The sequence below is a fragment of the Pseudophryne corroboree genome, chromosome 4, assembly GCF_028390025.1.
Source record: "Pseudophryne corroboree isolate aPseCor3 chromosome 4, aPseCor3.hap2, whole genome shotgun sequence".
NCBI classification, from domain to species: domain Eukaryota; kingdom Metazoa; phylum Chordata; class Amphibia; order Anura; family Myobatrachidae; genus Pseudophryne; species Pseudophryne corroboree.
Window position 1 is genome coordinate 726457054 of NC_086447.1, and position 19116 is coordinate 726476169.

A 19116-nucleotide genomic window follows, 5' to 3' on the forward strand; every position below is an offset into this window, starting at 1 on the left:
CTTTAAAAATGGACCCAGCTTATGTCACTTGTACTTGATTTCACTTACATTTTATGGACTCCATTTAACAACGATACTAAATAACGGTGACATATTTCATTTAGTATCACGTTAACACTTATGCATGGTATCCGATGGAAGATAGACATTAAATAGGTATACAATCAATATGTTGACACCAGATGGTCGACAGTCAAAATGTCGACAGGGTCAAAAGATCAACAGTGAAATGGTCGACAGTCAAAATGTCGACAGGGTGAAAAGGTCAACAGTTAAATGGTCAACATAGACTTATGTCGACAGGATCAAAAGGCTGACATGCAAATCAGACATAAAAAAAGGATGATGTGTTTATTCATGATTTTCGTGGGTTAGGGTTAGAGTTAGGGTTAGGCACTTGGGGGAGGGTTAGGCTGCCGGAGGCAATGGTTAGGTTTAAGCACTAGAGAGAGGGTTAGGGTTAAAATAACACAAAAAAGTTGACTTATTTTCGACCATTTGCATGTTGACTTTTTGATCCTGTTGAACTTTGACCACTGACCATCTGGTGTCAACCTACTGTATTGACTGTCTATCTAGACATTGTAGATATTTTAATCAACACCCCTTATCAATATGCTGCTGGTGTTCAACATTACTTACTGATCTGACAATGTCCAGCGGTGTCTTTCTTCCTCCTGGGTGTCCTCTGCTAAGCTCCCAGCAACCTATCGTTGCCACTGAGGAGTTGGTAAGTTATCCACATGCATGCTAGTCTTATGTGCATGCACACTGCAATTCAGCCATATGCACATACTGTATGGGGCCAAATGTAATAGAGTGAGAGTTTAAGAAAGTGTGAGATTTGGTAAGGTTTTAGTTTTTTTTAAAGTGGCAATCATTTACACTGCAAAACCAGGTTGATCTGTGTAAATGATTGCCACTTTAAAAAAAACTGCAAAACCTTACCAAATCTCTCACTTTTTAAAACTCTTACTCTATTACATTTGGCCCTGGGTCTCAACAGGGTGGGGACACGGCAAAGCCTGGAATGCCAGCATATATAGATGACATAAATGCTATATTTACGAATAGTGGTGAGTTAAACTTATCGCTAATTGCTAAATACAGAACGGATGTCATAACCTTTTCAGCTTGTGCTAAAGTGGTTATGGCTCATTCTTAAACAGAGCCCCAACTATTACACACATTTTAAACTAAAGTATCTTATCACCTTATTGATTATAGAGCCTTCCATCTACATTTTTCCATCCTACTTATATGAAAGGCAAGAGGAAGGCATTTCCAGGGGTGTAGTGAGGGTGGCTCCGGTGTAGCGTGAGCTTCGGGCGCCGAAAAAGTTAGAGGGCGCACCGCCGCCTGCTCACCCCCTCCTTCTGCCCACTATACCACGGGCCGCTGTACAGGCAGCCGCAGAGCAGGAGGAGGAGAAGCAGAGGGGCACACACTGACTCGATCTTGGAGACTAGGTAGGGAACAGGGCAGGCCAGAGGTGACAGCAGGAGACACTGACAGCCGGCACATGCCGGAACTCTGCCGCCCTCCTTATACTGTATGTCTCACTGTCTGCTTGTACCTGTGCAGCAGGTTACTTCTGTCCTGCTACACCACTCTCTGCCTCGGCTACTGCAGCACCTCTTTCTACCCCAGTTGCTGTAGCATCTCTTTCTGCCCTGGCTGCTGCAGCATCTCTTTCTGCTTCGGCCATTGCAGCACCACTCTCTGCTCCAGCTGCTACAGTACCTCTCTCTACATTGATGCTGCAGCACCTTTCTCTGCCTCAGCTGCTGCTACAGCACCTCACTCTGCATTAGAAGCTGCAGAGTAACATGTATAACCGGCTCTACTGTGGCATAACCTCCCCTATATTTTTGTGGCGCGCCTTTGGCGCGCACTGTCCCTGTGTTGGTCATGAGGGGAGCCCAAAAGAAACTTCCACTCTGAGCTCCACATGGTCTAGAACCGGCCCTGTCACCAATGTAGGATTTTTCTATTTTTTTCTTTTGAAATGTAACATGCCCCCAATTCAGTACAGGGGAGGGGGCGCCAAAACTTACCCTTGCTCCGGGTACCATGGCACCTAGCTACTCCTCTGGCCGCATTTCATGTAATCACACTGAGTACCAGAACATATGATAAAGTTGTACACAAATACAAATTGGGGCAGAAAAAGCAAGGAGGAAGGGGCAAATAACTGAACTTTGGCATAACCATACTGATGGGTCAGATTTAAAATCTGCAGAGAGATTTGTATGTAGAAAGCTATGGAGAGAGATAAAGTAGATGGAGATAAAGTACCAATCAACGAGCTCCTAACTGTCATTTTTCAAACACAGCCTGTAACATGGCAGTTAGGAGCTGATTGGTTGAAGCTTTAACTCTGTCCACTTTATCTCTCTCAAAGCTTTGATAAATCTAGCATTTAGACTTGAATGATGTGTGCCAGACTCAAATGTAAACTGCCATGTAAAAGTAAAGCTGCCCAGCATGTGTGGGCTACATGCAAAAACAGCCAGTATTTACCCTGCATGCACAAACATAAAACATGATTCAGATACTGTACAAAGTTACTTGTTTTTTTTTCTTTGCTCCCAACTCAAATTCAGCCTAATAATGTTTTACAGTATGTATTAAAATATACACACATTATCGGGGTGCAGATTATAAAGTGATCCTTTTAGATACCTATCAGGTAGTGCTAGCAGAGAGATAGGGCTATTGCACACTCCCTAGTCATCCCGGTTTTTGACCGTGTACTTTTTTCAATAAGGATATCAGATATCAGATTTCAGACTGTCTATATCCACTGAGTTGGACGACTGCTGCTACTGCTGCGGTGGCTGTGGCTGTTGCGGCGCATGCCCATATCTTTCAACACGGTACAAAGCCGTTCGGGCAATAACCAGCCAGTGTGAAATAACCCATAGGTACTGTATCACCAAGAGTAATCTCCTAGAGCTAGAACTTGAAAGCTGAGCTCAAGGAACACAATGTGCCAATTCAGGTGGGTATGTAAATTATCAACATCCTTAGGAACCAAAAAGTCTCCAATACCCAAATTCCAAAATGCTGAATTTTTTTTTTTTTTTTTTAGCGCAACTGAGATAGTGACACCTTTACTTTCTGATGATTCAATGTACACAAACTTTGTTTCATGCATAGAATTATTTTTAAAAAATTGTATAAAATGACCACCAGGCTATGTGTATAAGGCAGAGCTGGCCAAACCAGTCCTCGAGATCTACCAACAGTTCACATTTTCCAGACCACCTAGTTTATGCACAGGTGTAGTCATTACTAATTAAGATGTGCTGCATTCATTCCTAACTGACTATTCTACACAGGGCCGTCTTAACGGCAGTGTAGGCCCCTGGGCACAGCAATGCATTGGGCCCCCTACCCATCCTCCAGCGGTAGGGGTGGGGTGTGCTATCAGCGGCAGCTTTGATGTCCCGCGGGCGGTAGGGAGTGTTCTATCTTCCTCTCAGCATGTAGGACCTGGAGCAGTAATTTCTGCTAATTGCTCCTTTACTGCACAGATGGGGTGGGAGGGAGAACACTAAACTGTAGAAGGGGGCATTGGGCTGAATGACGGCGCTCTGGTACATGACTTCCGGGGTGGTAGGGGGTGTTTAATACGCTGGGGAGGGGTGGCTAATGTAGTGGGCTTAATATTCATCATTTTCTGGTGGGAGGGCAGCTTGCTTGACTGCAGATATCTCAAGTTCCTGAAAATATGTTTCTTAGCTTTGCATGGGATAAAAAAATAGAGAGTCCCACCTTTCAGAAGGTTATGGGGACTTGGGGATCAGAGGTCAGGAGCCAGAGCAATCCTCCAATGAATATATAAAACTGTATACCAGGCGTGTGGAGCTGGAGCAGGGACCAGCTGCTGGAAGGCTGATATCTCTGGTTCTGGGCACAGTAGAGACAAGCTGCCAGTGTCCAGCAAAAGGGGAGAGTCTCAGCTTTTGGATTATACCCTCAGAAAAACTCTATGTTAGACAGAACCTGAGATATCTGGCTGGGAAGAGCAATTAACAGGTTCGGATGGGGACCACTGCTTTCACGTTGGATATCTCCGGTTCCCCAAGGCCGATTTTCAAAAATCTGGTACCCCTGGAAAGAGGGGACCCTCAGCTATCAGCCTAGGGCCCTTATACTCCTGGGGCCCTTGGGCAAGAGCCCATTGAGCCCATACGAAAAGACGGCCCTGATTCTACAGATCTCCAGGAGGCCTGGAAAACATGTACTGTTGGTAGATCTCGAGGACCGGTTTGGCCAGCCCTGGTATAAGGTGTATGTGAAGCATAAATACATTCTGTGTTTAGACTTAGGTCCCATTCCCAAGATGTCTCATTATGGTATGCAAATATTCCAAAACACGAAAATATCCGATATCCACAATAATTCTGGTCCCAAACATTTTGGATATTAGGGTTCCACTCATACCCTAGAAATGCCATCTTTTGGGTGAAACTCTTCTGTAAACATGAAGTAATAAGGTGTACAGTAAGGTCATGATGAGGTGTGCAGTAAGGTGATGATAAGGTGTGCAGTAGGGTCATGATGAGGTGTGCAGTAGGGTCGTGATAAGGTGTGCAGTAAGGCCATGATGAGGTGTGCAGTAGGATCATGATGAGGTGTGCAGTAGGGTCATGTTGAGGTGTGCAGTGAGGTCATGATGAGGTGTGCTGTAAGGTGAAGATGAGGTGTGCAGTAGTGTCATGATGAGGTGTGCAGTAGGGTCGTGATGAGGTGTGCAGTAGGGTCGTGATGAGGTGTTCAGTAAGGTCATGATGAGGTGTGCAGTAGGGTCATGATGAGGTGTGCAGTTGGGTCATGATGAGGTGTGCAGTAAGGTCATGATGAGGTGTAAAGTAATGATATGATGAGGTGTGCAGTAGGGTCATGATGAGGTGTAAAGTAATGGTATGATGAGGTGTGCAGTAGGGTCATGATGAGGCGTAAAGTAATGGTATGATGAGTTGTGCAGTAGGGTCATGATGAGGTGTAAATTAATGGTATGATGAGGTGTGCAGTAAGGTCATGATGAGGTGTACAGTAATGGTATGAGGAGGTGTGCAGTATGGTCATGATGAGGTATAAAGTAATGGTATGATGAGTTGTGCAGTAGGGTCATGATGAGGTGTAAATTAATGGTATGATGAGGTGTGCAGTAGGGTCATGATGAGGTGTACAGTAATGGTATGAGGAGGTGTGCAGTACGGTCATGATGAGGTATAAAGTAATGGTATGATGAGGTGTGCAGTAGGGTCATGATGAGGTGTAAAGTAATGGCATGACGAGGTGTGCAGTAGGGTCATTATGAGGTGTAAAGTAATGATATTATGAGGTGTGTAGTTCACCAAGATCTTCTGAAACTAAAGCCCATCTGTCATGCTTCTTTAAACTAAGTATCCATGGAAATCATTGTTACATTTTGCAACTGTGGAAAAGCGCAATAGATTCTTCTTGTCTATGGTATACAGTCTGTCCATTTACATTTTTTTTTTTTCACTTTTTCTGTTCCTTTACTCCACACCATGCCCTTTTGTTTGGACACATTTTATTAAATTTTCTATTTGTAATGTATTTGGCTGTATGCAACAATGGAACATGAAATGATATAAAATAGTTAATATTCTCTGTACAGTGCAATATGATGAAACAATAGACATAAATAATAATAATAATAATGTATCCTGCACAGTTTACATTATAAGCAGGGCATAGCATAGGCAGGATAATCAGAGCAGACGCTATTGGTTCTACATGCGCTGTGGTGCTACATTTGTACGTTCCCCTTCCTGTTCTGCTCTGTAGATAGTCAATATCCCAACAGTCAATATGTGGTTGGTGAATGCTGACTGCACTATGACAACACAGTTGCAATATTAGTTAAAGCGTTTTAACTATGTTGATATTCTCACTTTAAAAATTATGTTTTACGATTATATTTAAAGTTATATTGCCAACGCAGTTAAAATTATTTAATATTACAACTCATCATAACCTTACTGAATACATCATTATACCTTACTGTACATATCTTCATGCCCATACTACACACCTTATTTCTGATATCTAATCCGGCGAATTCGGGAGCCATATACCGCATTTCTCTATTTAATACAGCCCGCCTATGAGGGTCATTCCGAGTTGATCGTAGCTGTGCAAAATTTTGCACAGCTACGATCAACTTTCCTGACATGCGGGGAGACGCCCAGCACGGGGCTAGTCCGCCCCGCATGTCAGTCCGGCCACCCTCGCAGAAGTGCAATGCGAGCTGGCTGGGAGCTACTCCTCGCTTCCTGGCCCGCATCGGCTGCGTATGACGTGACGCAGCCGCTGCGGCCCCCCCTCATTTGGTCCGGCCACGCCTGCGTTGGCCAGACCGCGCCTACAAAACGGCGGCCAAACGCCACCGTTTTGCCCCCTCCCGCCCATCGATTGCCTATACCTGTCAATCAGGCACAGGCGATCGCTGTCCTGCTACGGCCGTCGGCCATCCCGCAGGCACACAAAGGCTCCGGCGCATGCGCAGCAGGGACCCGTTCGCTCTGCTGAGTGAAAACGCAGCGAGCGAAAGGGTCGGAATGACCCCCTATGTACAGTATGTGGTCTTTGCAACCCTGTGCTTTTTTCCTTCCATCTATACTTTATACATATTTGGTTATGGATAATGTTGTAATGTTATTGGGTGATTTTCAGGAGCACCTGAGTTTTCATTACGAGGTGGTATATGAGGAGTAAGTATGGGAAACAACAGAAGTACTTGAAGATTGTACACTTGGAAGTCAAATGACTGATACAGATGAGAGTAGTCAGAGTTCAGACCAGCTCTTATTAAATGTCAGCGTGATTACATTATTTATATTACTCTTAAACTTTATATATCTAGATTACTAGGTACATTATCACAGATATCATATGTGGGATGTAAATAAGTCTGAGTTCGGCAGCTGTGCGGGATGCCGGCCGAACTCAGATGTTTTTAAAGGGGCAATCATGTGCAAGACATGGTTGGTTTAGCCTTGTACACGATTCCCCCTTTAAAATAAGTCAGAGTTCAGACAGCATCCAGCACGGCCGCCGAACTCGACTTCATTACATCCTGGTCCATAATGGAGTTGTGAAGTTGTACCATGGGCTACTTCCTACTCTTTTTTATTATGGGTGAGGGGAGAGCAGACCCAATATAACTCTTTCTTTGTCTCTTATGTCACTTTTTGTGCTGGTCCCAATATGTCCCTGCACTCATCATGACTTCAGTGTTCTTCAAGCAGGGATGGACTGGGGTCATGAAGCAGCCCAGGAATTTCACTGTGTGCATGTGCCACGGATGAGGGTGGGGGGCGGTTCAGGGAGGCCTGACCTCGCGGTATGCACACATCTACTTGTGTGCAGAACGCGGATTGCGCTGTGAGCAGGAAGGCTGAGGTGCTCGGCCAGCCCAGCACTGTGTTACCAGACCAGCCCAACAGTCCATCGTCCAGCACTGCCATCAAGTTACACACACATGTTATATAGTCATAATTTCCTACCAATAATTAATATAACTGATGCATTTTAACATTGAGTGATTTGGTGTCAGACGAGATGTCTTTTTATAGATTTTGCTAGATTAATTTATTAAACACAAGAAAAAAACTGTCTGTGTCCACATCATAGTGGATGTTGCTACACAACCAGGGTGGTTCTGTAAAAAAAAAAAGGCACTTGCAGAGGCAGAGGTTCCGAAGATCCCTATCCTTCTCCCCCTGAAAACTGAGTTGAATGTCCTGATTGTGGGACAGTGAGACAGTGTCCTTAGATTGTGACTGACGAGCACGAGCCTGCGATTCTTTTACACAATTCCTGGCCTGTTGATCAGGCACCTGAATTATTACAACACAAAGTAAAATACATTTATGTACGTTTCTTTTTAATTGTAGTAAAGATTGTTCAGACAAATGCAAAACTGTGCATCTCTCTGTGCTAGCGCGGATCGAGAACATCTGATAGTCCTGAAACAAAGAATTTGTTAGAAAAAAGCCTGGATTACCGCAGACCTTACAAACTGTAGTTATAATTAGCCATCTCATCCATTGTAATCCTGCAGACTTCATCATTTGCTAGTAGCATCTGTTGAAAGATTTCATACTGCACATATCAGCTGAATGGCAACAGTCTAGAGTCTGCTGCCCACAATAGCTGCAAAGGCAGTGTTCTGTCTCTCCACTTCCAAGAGATTGTCTCATTGGACATACATGCCCACTGCCTGCCAGGAACGGCTGGGTAAATGTTCAATGCGATAAATAGGAAATGCCAGCAGCATCCATTTCAAACATATACCCATTGCTTGGGAATCTATGCACTTCTATATTTAGGTACATCAATTGTGCCCTACTCTACAGTATAATTCCAATATTCTTTTATTTGTCTAATTAGCAGGAAAAAAAAAATATATCCTCTCATGTGACTGATTATTAATTATATTTATCAAAGAACTATGATATCAGAAGATAGGTAAAGGCCAAATTTAGGGTAATAGGTCAGTTCAGGGTTACTTACTTTGGTGATAGCATCCTGGGCAGTTCGTCATCTGGGGTTAAAAAGGAATTTATTTAATCTTCATTTAACTCTCATCTACAAATATTTGTCATGAGCGGGGAAGGCTTTATGTAGACAATCTTCTGTGCCTTAATATCACCCCATCCACTGACCACAATTTATGTACCTTTACCTAGTCTCTAGCAGAGGAGAAAGTTGTAACCAACTCCCAATTTATCCCGACTTCGGGTAAAGTTCCACAAGATGTTGTTTTCTAATTAATCCAGTTTACCTTTCTGATGCTCACACATGAGTCGTGCAGGAGATGGAATCATTTTCCACTTTGGCCTCCCCTAGGCACAAGCCTACTGTGGCTAAATCTATCTCCAGTCCTAGTCATGGAAGCAATGTACAGTATACTCCATGGTGAAACTCCATTTAGAGCTATTTCTTATTTATTTATTTATTTATTTTAGTCTCAGTCAGGGAAGCAGTCAGTATTCCGGTTGTCGGGAACCCGGCAGTCAGAATACCGATGAGGAGATCCCGACACTAGTCTGAATGCCGACATTCAGAAAGGGAGCAACATCCCGGCGATGGAATCCCGACAACTGAGATTCCGAACGAGGAGACACTGCGGCGCTGCAGAGGTAAGCTGCGCAGGGGGGGGTTATGTTTAGGCTGCATCCAGGGGGTTAGAGTTAGGCTGCAGGTAGGGGGGGTTAGCATTAGGCACCCCTCTCAGAAGGTTAAGGTTAGGCTATGGGGTGGGAGGGTTAGGTTTAGGCAGCAGGGATGGGGGGTTAGGTTTAGGCACCTCTGGGGGGTGGTTAGGGTTAGGCACAAAGGGGGGAGGAAAGGGATAGGCTGTGGGTAGGGAGGGTTAGGGTTAGGGGGATGGGGAGAGGATAGAACACCCTTTACTCCCCCCTGTTGGTATTTTAAACTCCGGGATCCCGACTTCAGTATTTCGAACACCGGGATACCATACGCTGGAATCTCATACTGATCCCCTTGATCACTGTGACTCTGTCATTGCCATGTCTAGTCACCGATAATAGAAATCAATAATATAATGTGAGTACAATTACTAATGCCAGGTATAAACTTTTATTTAAAATGCCAAATATCAAACATTATCAATGGTTCCTAGTGTATATCCTATCTGGTACGAGGGGCCCAGCAATACTGATCCATCCCGTCTTGAGGCCCCTGCATTGGTCTTCTGAAAGCTCAGAACGGGAGTCACTGATCATGTGCTAGCCCTTGCGCATTCTCAGAAGAGAAGACTCCCTGGAGGTAACAAGCAGGTAATGCTGAGACTCCCCGTATCTTTCTCCGGTGGGGCACAATGATTGAGTGTTATGCTTGAATTGATAATCTGCATTATGAAGAGAAGTGTTATTCTAGAATATGTACCATACAGTACGTATGAGGCTTTTCATACAGCATATGTTTACATGTAATGCTGAATAGAGAAACTAATTTCTCATCATATTTGCACTTAATTATATACAAGTACTCATACTTCTTTACTGCAGTCACGCCAAACAGACCCTCTTGGAACCAGGTCGCGTATGAGTCTTCTAGCATTGGGCGTTTTTTTTTTTGCTTCTGTTTCTGCTCAAAATGCATCTTAGTCACAATGCAATGTGACTAGGATGCATGAGGAGACTGTGCTGACTAATTTGATATATGACATTTGTATATCTGTGTGCCACTGAGTCTCTTAATCTGTATACAATATGCGACAATGCAGCAACGGCAGCTTTTTTTCCAATACACGTTCTGTTCTGCTCCGTATACAGGGACAGAGGTCTATTTACTAAGCCTTGGATGGAGGTAAAGTGGATGGAGATAAAGTACCAGCCAACCAGCTCTTAGATGTCATTTTTCAAACTCAGACTGTAACATGGCAGGTAGGAGCTAATTGGTTGGTACTTTATTTCCGTCCACAGTATCTTCATCCAAGGCTTAGTAAATAGATGCCTCAGTCACACACAAGTGTCATACATCAAATTAATCTGCAGTCTCCTTGTGCGTCCTAGTCGCATTGCATTGTGATGCAATTTCTGCAAATAAATACGCTCAACATTAGCAGAGTTGCACCTGACCTGGCGGCTCACTCATGCCAGGCATCTCGCGCTGCATGGCGTATTGACGCTAGATGTATGAGGACACATCTGTACTGTAGTAATACATTTGCTTCTGTATTCTTTACAGACTCCAACAGAATGGTGCCCCTACTGAATGGTCACATGACCGTGGACTGAGTCCCTCTTCTATCATTATTATCTTTCATGCAGTTGGTGCAAACTTGGTTCCACGGTTTTGTACTGTAAGGGAAGCAAATGGAACGCATAATAACAGCTGAACACAAATCTACAACTACAGTAAATCCAAGAGTAAGAATGTGTAGTGTTAATGTGTAAATGGGGAGATGGGTCTACAGAGTTAAATGTTTTTTCTTGCACTAAAAAGTTTTATCATCATTTTGGTCTCAATTCATTCAATTGTGAGTTGTTTAAAGTAAATGATTTAGTAGCTATCACCATAATCACAGACACGTGGATCCTACTGTATATATTGTAGTTTGAGCTATCTGGTCTCGGACAATCTGTGCTAATATAAAATAAGAAAAGAAAAAGGTCTGACAATGAGAGTCATATGAATCCTGAACATAATCCCTAGGATTTAGATGCCATGTTTAGGTCAGAAAATGACAGGTATCAGGAGGCATATTTGGTGGGTCCTAGTTTCCACTGCAGGATTACCAGGTATTGCTGTAAGCAATGGCTCCTGTCAGACCATTAATCCCCTGCTGACAAACAGATCTAACAGAGTGTAGTAGTCTTATGGATCTATTAACCTATGCTGTAAAACGGCAGACACACTATACTAGCATGTATGAACTGCACTCATTAGTACATGTAAAGCATTTTATGTAACATTTCTGTTTCCTTGAAGTGAAAAATTACTTATACATTGAGATATAATAATAGAGTGATGATTTCTGAATTTATCTCTATAGATAAATAAATAAATAATCGGAAGTAGTTTAAACACATTGGGGGTATCCAATTACCCGCGACAGTACCACGGGCGCAATAAACGTGTGTTTATTTTTTGCAGTTTTTTTTATTACCCTTTTTCAAGCGAAAATGCATAGGTCTCGTGAAAAGCCGCGGACTTATGTATTTTTGTGGCACGTATCGCAGGTCTAAGGGGCACATATAATTGATTATGCTTTGTGTGTGAACCATTTAGCCACGGTAAATTATTGCGGCTAATTGTGTACTGTCCATACAGTACTTCCCATGCTTGCTATCCAGTGAGTCCTGATTTTATATGTTTACTCTGATTCATAAATGTCTACTTTTCGCTGAAACCTTTTTATTATAGTTTTGTTAGAAATGTTGTTTATTCTGTTTTATTTCTTTTTTTCAAGAGAACCACATAAATGCCCTAGTAAATTAGTCAGCCTCTCTGAAAATATGTAGAAGCTTATGAATGTGCGGCAGAAATGATTATGGGTCAGAGAGAGATAAACTACCAGACAATCAGCTCTTAAGTGTCATTTTTCAAACACAGCCTGTAACATGGCAGTTAGGAGCTGATTGTCTGGTACTTATTTCCATTCACTTTATCTCTCTCCAATGCTTAGTAGTACATCTACACCTATGACACTCTGTCCAATCAACAGCAAAATGCACAAGAAACACCAGAGTACAGATTATATGTGATGAAGGGGTCCTTTAGGTGACAAGTTTTGAATGAATATGATATGACTATGGGGTAGATGTATGAAGCAGTGAAAAGAGTAGAGAAGTGGACCAGTGGAGAAGTTGCCCATAGCAACCCATCAGCTTTGAGGTAGCATTTATCTATAAAATGACAGGTAAAATTAAATGGGTGCTATGAGCAACTTCACTATTTTCACCACTTGATACATCAAGCTGTAGACGTTTAATTGCTCACTCAGGCTTGTATGTCCAAATGCATTTGGGCCTTATAGATATATTGTTATATTATAGGGTCTTTTTTTTATCTCAGAAGAAGGTGACTATTTACTGTATAGCAATGTGGCAATGTGAATGGCAAAAATACTGTAATAAAGCTGGCAATTTGGGAATGTTGGCCCAGAATGGATGTGTGTGTGGCTCCACAGAGAGCGTGATCCAACATGAATCTAATCTAAACTGATGAGATCATCATATGTTATGTAGGGTGTACCTTGACTGCTATTTGTCAATAGTGTGTACCCTCATTTGCCAACATCAACACATCTACCGATGTGATTCTCAGATGCAGGGTTGGACTGGCCATCTGGCTCTTCTGGCAATTGACAGAAGGGCTGATGGCCTTTTGGGCCAGGTTGGCAACACAGAGTGCTGGGCTCGCCGAGCAACACAGCCTTCCGACTTGCTGCTCACCCACCCTTCCCCCCATTCGTATTCAGCACACAGAAACATGGGAGTGTGCCGTGTAGCCAAGACCCCCTGACTCATGGCATGCATTCCCTCAGCCATGTCCAAGCCCCCCTTGTCATACAAACACACATTCACAGCCCCAGTCCATCCCTACTCAGGTGGCACGGCCGCTCGGCCTAAGCAACAAGAATTTCATCCAATTTAGTCACCTGCCTCTAACTTAGAACCTATCATTAAAGTAGATGCATCATCAAAATTCCTTGGTGCCCTAAATCATCAAATATGGATTTGCACAGAAAGGAATCAATGTAATTGCCATCTTACTTTTCAAACTACCAGTGCTTGGACAGAGATACAGTTCCAGCCAATCATCTCCTGTCATTTTTCAGACTGTAACATGGTAGTTTGGAGCTGATTGGCTGGTACTTTATCACTCTGTACTGTTTCTCCACATTTTGATAAATCTCCACTTTAGAGTGTTTCCTGTCTCTCATTAGCATACACAATAATCTAAATTAAAAGATCAATGTGTTTAAATGCAATGTTGAGCAAACTGATATTGGATTTTTAACAGAATAAAACATACTGTGGGGCACGTATCTCTGATAACTTTACTACAGATGACTCTACAGAAAATATATTGCCCTCTGCAGCCAGTCAGGTGTTTTACTTTTTGTACTACAAATTAACAGAATCATATTTCTAGAATGTTCCTTTACAGCATCATTAATAAAATCATGAAATTTGGATATTGACTGTAAACTATTAACAGTGAATCAGATGTAGCCTTTAGTTACCTGACTACATTACACTTATAAAAACGGATATCCGATTAGAGGCTATGTATTACAGGAAATTGTTACTCTGTGCACCAAGTCATTAATAAACTCCATTATGCCCTAATAGTTGGGTTTTTCCTGTTCAATGAAATCTGAATATCTCTGCTAAATATTTAATTCAAGTTAAAATATATTTTGGGCTAACTCCAGTGTCAGACTGGGGCATGTAGGGCCCACTGGGGGAATGCAGTGGTAGGGGCCCATGTTAGGGGTGTGGTCAGTCTGCAGAGGGGGTGTGGCCTGTCACCTCATTGGTTTGACTAACCATTAGAGCAGGCATGTCCAAACTGCGGCCCTCCAGCTGTTCTGAAACTATATATCCCAGCATGCCCTGACACAGTTTTGCTGGCAGAAAATGCTAAAGCTGTGTCAGGGCATCCTGGGATGTGTAGTTTCTCAACAGCTGGAGGGCCGCACTTTGGACATGCCTGCATTAGAGGGTGCAACGTCTGGGCCCCTTCATAAATATATACAGTAAATTCAGCTGCTGCATGCATGATAATGTACCAGATTCATAACAGATTCATAACAGCAATGCACTGTAGAAAATACACCATAGTCCAGATAAGGTAACATATGTATAATGCATAATTCATGTGCACAGTCTGGAACCTGATCCTTTAAACAGGAGGTGGTCCCCCCAGGCAGTAGGGCCCACCGGTGGTTTCCCCTGTACCACTGTGGGCCAGTCCAAGCCTGGCTAACTCCTTTGACAATCTTGTAAAAGAGTCGGAAGTCATTTAAGATTTGTGCAGTTTTATTTTTGAATTTAATGCCCAACTTACTAAATAAAGCAAACATGGAAATCACTAAACAAAAATACACTGTCTTATTATATTGAATGGAGACATACAATGAAGTTTTCCTGTATCTCTCTATCATTCCCGGAAGAGTGAGAGTTTTGATGGAAAGTAGGATAAGGGAAGGTCACTATATAAACATGGGTAGTTGGAACTTGGAAGGTGAGATAAAGCTAGTATGACAATTAATGTATTTCATCTTCCATGTACCCATTAACCAGGAAATGGTAGATGAGCCCTGCACTGTACAATAACCACAGGTTATGGTGCTGACAGCACAATTATTGGAACATATTTCTGCAATTCGATGTACTGAGTTGTGCAATTCAATATTGCCTAGTATCCCCCTGAATAGTCAAGTTTTGTGATATCCTGTCCAATTTTTAGATGGCCGGGATTCAGTGATTTAGAAAATGAAAGTGCTGCAGTCTTGTATGAAGGTGAACTAGCTGCCTACGAATAAGAACAAATGGAGGCAGGGATAAGGATTAACATGAAATTGGCAGTGGAATTATTTTCCTGCCTATTTGCTTTCATTATTGTGTTGTTTGCTTTTATTAATATGAATTCAAATTGCTTTAGGAAACTGCTCTGCAATAGTTGATTAGAAGAGTAATATGGAAAATGTTGCACTTTGTATTAATCCTGACATTGGGGGTAATTCCAAGTTGATCGCAGCAGGATTTTTGATAGCAATTGGTCAAAACCATGTGCACTGCAGGGGAAGCAGATATAACATGTGCAGAGAGAGTTAGATTTGGGTGGGTTATTTTATTTCTGTGCAGGGTAAATACTGGCTGCTTTATTTTTACACTGCAAATTAGATTGCAGATTGAACACACCCCACCCAAATCTAACTCTCTCTGCACATGTTATATCTGCCTCCCCTGCAGTGCACATGGTTTTGCCCAACTGCTAACAAAAATCCTGCTGCGATCAACTTGGAATTACCCCCATTATCAGTATCCTGTGTGATACTTTGTGCAACATAAATTGGACCCTTGTCCTGTGGTAGAGAAATTAGACTGTGGGGTCCACTGAATATGGGACTGATGTGCCTCAATAACACTCTCTGAATGTGATGTGCTGCGTAATATATTGGTGCTCTATAATTAAATAATAATGATAATATAATGATAATATTTAAACACTGTCATTGTGTCTCCACAAATACAATTCCATTTGAGTGCATAAAAATTTGCAAAGACGTTCCCTAAAGCAACGAAAGCCAATAGGCTGGAATATAGTGCGCCATCCTGACCGCATCCCGTGTGTACACATTACCCAATGCTATTATGTTTCTAGAAATTAATGTGAAACTTAACTCTATTAATAAAGGGTACATTGTCCTTTATGCAGATCTGGAAATATATAGTTGAGCTGATGCCAGTGCAAGTAAAGGTAAATTAGATAAAAAGATGCTGGCTATTTATATATGCATGGTATGACTGTCTGGAGCTACAAAATGAATATGATATATTTTAAAGATGCTAGAGGGATCCTATATGGGATAATAGCTGCTTGTGATGGGGCCAATTAATCAGAGATTTTAAAATAACCCACAAAACAGTCCTTCCTTATGTGAGGGAAAAATATAGAATCTCTTTACAAGGAGCATCATGCTAGGGATGACAGACATGAAGCTCTCACCTTGCCCCCTGACCCTGGCACGCCTCTGCGCACCTGACACTAGTCTCCTGCACTACTTTCCGGAATTACTGACACAGACAGTGTGATAGCAGGGACAGGAGAGGGGAAGTATGGTTCCTTTTCCTTAGTTATTATGGCTGAAAAGATATGCTGGGACTTGTAGGTCATCAACAGGCGAAGCTCCGCTGGTTGCCAACCTCTGAGCTATAGAGAGTGTGTGTGGTTCTTTCACAGTTCATGTGGTTGAGTACTGTTCACCAAGTACACAGTGATATGATTTTGCAATGTACACAGCAATAGCGATAAAGCAGAATGATAATTTGGCATCCTCACTCCTCTTCTTTTTACAGAACAAGTGTTAGCCAAATAGAGAAACGTTTAGTGCATGCAAGTGAGTAGAAACAAGCACATCATGTTATAATTATACTGTATGCCTCACTTATTTTGTGCTTATATGCTTATTAAAAAATATACATCTTTACTACACTGGCAACTATTTAGGACACATGAATCTAGTTACTGGATATATTCTGCCTGGTCACAATTAGAGACATCATTCCACAACTGCCAATGATACGATGCTTAAGCTGCTGACCTTTCTTTGTTGCTTTTCCCATGCTGGGTCTAACAGCATGTCTCGGTCCCACTCATCTTCTTGGTTCATGTATTCATTCTCTTCATAGGTGTAGCTGTACATGTCGTTTGTCATTACTTGGGTCATGGTGCTGGCAAAATAATCTGATAATGTGAACTTGAGTAGTTTTTCAGCTGAAGTCTGATAGATGAAGCTGTGATGCTGCTGAAGTTAGAAAATATAACCTTTATTAACCTTCACGCTCAGTTCAGCTTCATCAGCCTCTGTCTGGACACCCCTGTGCCTGCTTTCCCAGTGCAGCTCTGGTAGGCAGCTGTCTATTATCCCCAGAGATCACGTGACAGTGCCTCTTAATAATGCCAGATATGAGAACGCTCCTACTGGAGGCTATTTTAGAACATACATTTATCACTCTAATATCTGAAAACAATGCGCTGCTCACACAATGGAATGGCCATAGCCACGATAATCACTGGTACGTTATGTCTGCCAACTGTAACATGTTAACCCTATGTTACAGTACAGTACCAACTAATTTCAGAGCACATTAATGCACTTTATTTCCCACTATCAGGAAGTTTTAACAGTACATTATACTAGGGGGTTGTATTTTAAAGAATAATTCCACTTTCATACAAGTATCTACTGGTATTTAAGCTCAAGCATACGTTTTTTTTGCTAATACAGAACAGTGGGGCAGATGTATTAACCTGGAGAAGGCATAAGGAAGTGATAAACCAGTGATATGTGCAAGGTGATAAAGGCACCAGCCAATCAGATCCTAACTGTTAATTTACATATTGGAGCTGATTGGCTGGTGCGTTTATCACCTTGCATATATCACTGGTTTATCACTTCCTTATGCCTTCTCCAGGTTAATACATCTGCCCCAGTAACTGGTTTAGTTTAGAAGATTGAGCAAAGTCTAGCCTCTGGATTGGTATTTTACTAACAGATACTGCAATTCTGTCCAGCACGGTCCGCCGAGACATATTGCGGGCTTGAGTGCACACCTAATCCATAAAACATGTAGAAAAATACAGAGATGAGGGGGATGGGATTCCTCCTTCACCATGTCTGGCCAAGCCTCCATTGGGCTCACAAGAGAAGCCTAGACCTAGGTAATTATTGCCTGCCCCGAGTTTGGTGATGATGTAACAAATGAGACAAGCCTAAGTAGTAGCCTTGCTCGTTAGATTTCTGCACACATTTTTGTCAATTATGGAAATGAAAACAGCTAATTTTTTCTTGCAACTCATACAATAAGGGAAGATCATTATCTTCGAGGTCAGACAATTAAGTTAGCAAACTCATTGTGGTAAAAGTGCTACATACCTCACTGTTTCGCCTTCAAAGTACTTCCCTTGGGAAGCTATACACCAATGCCAGTGCCTAGTCCACTCTTCAAAACAATTTTGGAACTGGTTTTGTGGAATGGCCTTCAGAGCTGCTGTCACATTACTCCTGATGTCATCAATGTCATCAAAATGCCTCCCATTCAATATTTCCTTTATCTTCGGGAAAAGAAATAAAATAATTGGGGGCTAAGGCCCTCATTCAGTTTGGATCACTATTAAGACAGAAATTGCAATTTTCTCAATCCTGTTTCTGCTAAAAAAAAACACATGTGAAGAGCCGCCCAGGAAGGAAAAAGACGTCCACCGATGCATTCGCAAATGTGCATATGCAGTTGCATAATTGTGATGCATACGCAGAAATCGAGTACTTGCGGTTGACCCAGGACTAATCAGAATGAGAATGCAGCCGCACCAGCACCATGTTTTTAGTCGTAATCCTTTGCAATGTACGTGAGATACATGCCCCGAAAACGGCCATGATCCGCCTGCATTTTCCCAACCACTCCCCACAAATGCTTGTAACATCCCACAAACAGACACTTCCGGCCAATCGCTACGTGATCGCACCTTGCTGGTCCTGCAATCGCATTGCGGCTCTGACGCATGCACAGTGGTTATGCAGTGCATGTGCATTTGTCCAATAATCTGACGGATTTAACCAATTTTAATGAGCAACAGTTTTTGTCCATTTTTCAGTGTTTGGGAGCAAATTGTCAATTGTCATTTGCTTTCATTCATTTGCAGATTTTCATTCCAACTAGCCAGATCTGGCAGATAATTTGCCAGATAATTGTATAGTGTATGACCATCTTAAGTAAGAACAGGAGGAGAATGATGAAGTATATATTAATAATTGACACAAATATGAAGTAGTGACAAAGAAAACATACATACAGTAATATATTAAAC

General features: G+C 42.2%; 1 protein-coding gene across 1 annotated transcript in view; it reads right to left on the bottom strand.

The window, feature by feature from the left end:
* ACTN2 (actinin alpha 2) overlaps positions 1-17158 on the bottom strand; it is a 117076-nt gene extending 99918 nt beyond the window's left edge. The window contains exon 1 of the mRNA XM_063918061.1: positions 16850-17158. Coding sequence (XP_063774131.1) covers positions 16850-16975 — 126 coding nt within the window. The 5' untranslated portion in view covers positions 16976-17158. The remainder of the gene's footprint in view (positions 1-16849) is intronic.
* Positions 17159-19116: the final 1958 nt, after the last annotated feature.